Here is a 5,316-nt window from a genome sequence, read left to right as displayed (position 1 = left end):
CCTAAATTACTATAAAACGCAAACCTTGTTTAAGGCAAGTTATAATGGAGATAAAGGGCTTATCAAATCTAAAAATGCTAAAAGATGATTAAATTTTTAACATATGAATGAGCTTAGGTATAAACATTAGCTAGTAAACTTCTAGTACAAACTATTTTGAGGTGTTAAAGATTCTTAGGGAGAAGATATTGAAAACACTGACACTTGATAAAGATATGAACTTTAATGATTCTCTTTGGTGTGAGAGTTTCAATAAATGTTGTAAGTATGTTCAGTTCAACCATGCCTTAAAGTCTTTTCTTCCTTTCATTAAATCCACACACTTATTTTTCAGTGAGATACCAGGAAGTGGACTCTGAAACCAAACAAATTTCATTGACTTTACTTTATTATATAAATATATAGCTTCTAGGCATTAGGACCACTATAATATACCAAATTCATTGAATGGTAATACTATGAATATGAACCAACCATAGTCTAAAACTCACCACTTTTCACTATCATGTGTGCTCTCTTTTGTTATTGACACGTTGATCCATGATCATTTTTCTTCATGCAAATGGGTTTTGTATAATTGTATGAGTTGACTCAAAATGAAAAGAAAACAAGCAATAATAAGATGTGGGGTTTTATTGATCTAATTAATTAATCTCATTACAATGTAGTTTACATTTTGAGTACTCTCTTCTCTTCTCTTCTCTTCCTCTTTACAATACTCTATTTGAAATCTACTACATCAAAACTATGTAGATATCTAAAAGAGACTCGAATCTCAGACCTTTGTATAAACAAACCACATGCCTAACCATTTGAACTACTACAATAAGCTATAAGCTATTCTAATACTTTTAAGTACAATTCTAATTCTGTTTTTAGTTTGATGTCAAGAAGCGCATGCATATTGGCGGCCGAACCTTGGCCAAAGCGAGTATTGATGAGGGGAGAATCCATAAACCATCTCCACAGATCAAACCCGAAGCAACAGCAGGAATCATCAGAGCGGCGTTCTTATCATTCATCTTGTGCCACACGAAAACAACCAAACTTCCAACGCACATGTCAATCGCAAAGTAAGCACCAACCAAGAAAGGAACAGCCATGGCCATTGGAAGGGGAACCCATTTACTGATATGCTTCGGTGAAAGATCTCTCACAAGGTTAGCTCCTATAGCGAATGCAAAGAAGCCATAACAGAGTTGCAAACAATGCTGTGGCAATGCAGAAAAGCCTTGAACACCGAGAATTGCCATGTTTCTGTAGATTATAGCGTATGGTGCTTTGTATTCACCGTCGGGGTTCCCAACATCAAAGGCCTTGTAGAAGAGGAAAAATGTGACGGGTGCCACCACGCAGCCTATTGCTGTTCCAATAGCCTGGCTCACAAGCATTGACCGAGGAGATGTGAGAGTGAGATGGCCCGTCTTGAAATCGTGCATCAAATCAGAAGAAATGGACACAATGGACTTGATCAAACCACAACCAACAAGCCCTGCAACCACACCATTCTCTTTTCCAGCCAGACTAGCAAGAACAAATAGAGCAACTTTACCATAATTATATGCCATGTTCATGTCTGTTAAACCGGCTCCATAAGCATTGCAGAAGCTCAGAGAAGGAGCAAGCACATAGGCTACAACCACATAGTACCATTTGAGCTCAGGGAACATTATTGGGATAATTATGATGGAAATGAGGGCAAAGAAACCATAACCAACGAATGCTATCCAAAGAGGAATGCTATCTCTTACAAACAACTCATTTCTTTTAAGATCATCAAGGGTCTCATCTTGTTTATTTGAAGCTGCAATGAAAGAAAGATACTCATATCAGTTAAGTTACTAAACTAAGTAAAGTTTTTATATGGACAATAAGAAAGAACAAAACCCTTTTTACTATTTATCATATTATTCCCTTTAGTGGATGTGTGTCACTAGTCACTATTATGATTTTGGACACTGTAACTAGTTAGTGGTTTAGAGTATTATTTACATGTTTTGAGGGTCTTGTTCTTCATTTTGGTATGGATGCTTGTGGCTGTGAAAAACAGTATCTTGAGAAAGTTATAGAGCCCATCTCCAAGTATCAAAGCTATGGAGATGAAAACCTGAATTTAAGTAAAGAAAATAGTACTTTAGAAATAAAAAATCAATGGAAAGATGAATATATAGTTGAGAAAAGAGCTCAAATCTTTAGACCTTGTAACCATTTAGACTTTTCATACTGCTTTCTGATAAAGTTTGAGGGAACCACTCTCCTTTAAGACCCCTTATCAAGGGCCACATTACACCCCATGAGAGCACAGCACCAAGAAGCAAAGACAAGTTCACTAGATGGGAACAGATCATACCTGCCCCAACGTAAGTGGCACTAAAATCAAAGTAAAATCTGCAAAGTGGTAATCATATATTATTCTTTTCAGTCAATCATGATGATGATGGTTATGATGACATAAGCAAATCAAAGTGGAGTGGAGTCTTTCAAAGTGTAATACAAACTACAAAGCACTTACGAGTTTTTCCAAGCTTTCAATCCAAATGTTGGGAACTGATTAAATCCACATTGATCTCCACCTGAATAAAACCACTGAAAGAAACCCCACAAGAAACTAATGGAGAAGAATCTCATGAATCCATGAACCTGTTTTCTGCCAAAAAAAAAAAAAGGAGAGCCTTAACTAGTTAGACTTTTTTCATACTCAATTCTGTTTGATTGAGAGAAAAAGCTCATTGCTTACTTAGCCTTTTTGTCTCCTTTAGGTGTATGAAAACCATTGATAAGAACAGCAGTAGCAGTTCCACTTGGATATGATAGTTTGTAGTCTATAATCATAATCTGCACAAAAAGTCATAACATAACTTTCTTCAGTGAATGATTTTAAAGAAAGAAACAAAGAAAAGACAAAGAAAGTTAAAAAAAAAACCTTTCTAAGAGGCACCAAAGCCAATAGCCCAACAAAACAAGTAACAAAGAGAAAACCAGTCATCCAACCAATACCAGGCTCTTTAGTACTCCCAGGAGTATTGCCTACAGTATCAATTCCTGCTTGTTCATAAGTTTTCTGGTTCAAACCCAACAGATAAGACCCAAATCCACCTGCAATTCACCCCAAAAAACAACAATAAAAAAACCAAGACTTAAAACAAAGTTAAACATAATAACAAACACTTGGTGTTGTTTTCTCTAACCTCCAACAGCTATACTATAACATGCAACAGCACATGTTTGGATTATAGTATTCTCTTGTCTAGTGAAAGGAGATGACATAATTCCAGCTTTGCTGAGCAACTTAGTCCATGTTCTTATGAACACAAAAGCAAGAAGAGCAGCTGAGACATTGAGATTTGGGACCAAACCAGTGGTGAGATTGAGCTTCATTACTATAACACTGTAAATGATTCCAATCACTATACTAGCCACCAGTCCACGAAGAGTAATCTGTTCTGTCCATGGTGCAATTCTGTTCAAATCCTCTGGCTCATGTCCAACCTCTTCCATATCCTCTCTTTCAAATTTCTCAATCTCTGAAGATGAAGAAGAAGACCCTTCCATATGTTTAGTCCCATTCTCCATTATAAAATCTATAACAACAACAAACACAGTGACATAACAAAAAAGGAATCAAAATCACTAAAGGTTTGAACTTTAGACAAGTGTAAACGAAACCCAGATAAGAATTTACCTCAATCTTGTTATTTTCTTCGAAACTTGACTGAAAATGATCAAAACTCGAAATGGGTATTTATAAATTTATAGACTTTTCTTCTGTTAATCCAACAACACACACACACAGACACACAGACAGACCAAATCCCCAAAAGGGTCAGTCTGAGTGATTTTAAACTTGGAAATCAACGACACCACACGACTAGATTTTGAGAGAAAAATAAATAAAAATAAAGAGATTTATGAATGTATTAATAATAATAATAATAATAATGCGTTAATTATTAACATATGATATTGCATTGCATGTACTACAATACAAATTTTTTGTAGTACAAAATAGGCGTTGTAGTACACACTTAAACAACTTTCCAACTAAAACTAATAAACCTTTCTTTGAACAAATGTTAGGCAAAGAAAGAAAGCGCGAAAATTCTTATGGTTGACTCTCTCTCTCTCTCTCTTGCTAATTACTCTAGAGAGAGAAAGTGATGGTGGGTAGAGATGGAATGGAAAGATTAAGATATTATTTATTTTTATTTCTCTGAAATTAGTTTAATTTGTGTAAAATTATTTAGCTCAACTAAAAGTGTGTGATTTATTTTTATTTTTTTACTTTTTATACTAGTTCTAATACTAATATAGGTTCTACATAATTACACACATTCTAATATAAATATGTTATATTTTATAAGAATATTTGCAGTGAAAATTCTAATAAAAAATAACAATAAAAATATTTTATTTTGCAATTTTGTTACAATCATATTTTTAAATGTTAATTAAGTTAGTTAGGTTAGGTACTAACTCGTGAAGTCATATCATTTGATCACATATTAAATAAATATTATTTATTCTATATATTAATTAGAATATACAAATTTAAATAAAAAATCTTAAAGATAAAATATTTTATCACTTTTTTTATTGGGATTATATATGTAACAAATGCAAATGTTAAAGAGTTTCATTGAAAATATCTCTATTTTATATTTTTTGAAAATTAAAATAATGAAAAAATAAATTTAAATTCTAATATTTAAAATTTTAAAACTTAAAAATTAATAAAATATTTTATCTAATCTAGTATTACACCAAACAATACTCCTAATCCTAATCTAATATAATTGAATCCGGTAAAATAAAATGGATTTTTTAATTAACTTCATTTTTTTAATTATTATTTGTTTTGATATGATGTTATGATAATCACCAAATTAACATCAAACATAATAGAATAATGATGTGTCTACATGCTCCCCTTAAAAAATGGATAAATAAGACCATGTTTATATGGTAATATGTGGTTTTTTTTTTAACATTGAAGAGGTGTGGGATTTGAGTGTGAGACTTCCTTTTTTGTAAGAAGAAGTGTGGAATTATTAAGTTATGTCTATAACCACTAATAATATATAATTTTAATGTGTATATATTGGTTTTGAATATGTCTAAATTTACTTTAGATAAAAATAATAGAGTAACTATGTCTACATCAAGTTCGGTCCTGTGGTGACACGAAGGAGGCCGTTGGTACGGCCGGCTTAGGTTTCCATTTAAAAAAAAATATATATATAATTATTAATAAAAAATAATAATACCCATAATACTAAATAAGTGTTGCATGCTAATTTAATTATTTTAATAATTAAG

At 32.4% G+C, this 5,316-nt stretch overlaps 1 protein-coding gene across 1 annotated transcript; it reads right to left on the bottom strand.

Annotated features, from left to right (window-relative positions):
- Positions 1 to 610: 610 nt before the first annotated feature.
- On the bottom strand, positions 611 to 4,070 carry LOC133037703 (metal-nicotianamine transporter YSL3-like). Its single transcript, XM_061115094.1, has 8 exons — positions 3,683 to 4,070; positions 3,189 to 3,581; positions 2,924 to 3,096; positions 2,738 to 2,835; positions 2,513 to 2,647; positions 2,199 to 2,388; positions 1,993 to 2,107; positions 611 to 1,804 (listed from the first exon to the last, which is right to left on the bottom strand). Exons 2-8 carry the CDS (start codon positions 3,571 to 3,573, stop codon positions 876 to 878), a joined length of 2,025 nt encoding a protein of 674 aa, XP_060971077.1. The 5' UTR covers positions 3,574 to 3,581; positions 3,683 to 4,070; the 3' UTR covers positions 611 to 875.
- Between the last annotated feature and the right edge of the window lie 1,246 nt (positions 4,071 to 5,316).

This window comes from Cannabis sativa, chromosome 5 (genome assembly GCF_029168945.1).
Source record: "Cannabis sativa cultivar Pink pepper isolate KNU-18-1 chromosome 5, ASM2916894v1, whole genome shotgun sequence".
In the NCBI taxonomy this organism is placed as follows: domain Eukaryota; kingdom Viridiplantae; phylum Streptophyta; class Magnoliopsida; order Rosales; family Cannabaceae; genus Cannabis; species Cannabis sativa.
This window is presented reverse-complemented; position numbering and strand designations above follow the sequence as displayed.

What these genes read in the sequence shown, in the direction of transcription:
- LOC133037703 (XM_061115094.1), bottom strand. Translation starts at nt 3,573, where the DNA reads ATGGAGAATGGGACTAAACATATGGAAGGGTCTTCTTCTTCATCTTCA. An exon ending in AAAGGAGACAAAAAGGCTAA is followed by an intron (nt 2,648 to 2,737) that starts GTAAGCAATGAG and finishes TTTTTTTGGCAG; the next exon opens with AAAACAGGTTCATGGATTCA. An exon ending in GAACAAGACCCTCAAAACAT is followed by an intron (nt 1,805 to 1,992) that starts GTAAATAATACT and finishes CTTTCATTGCAG; the next exon opens with CTTCAAATAAACAAGATGAG.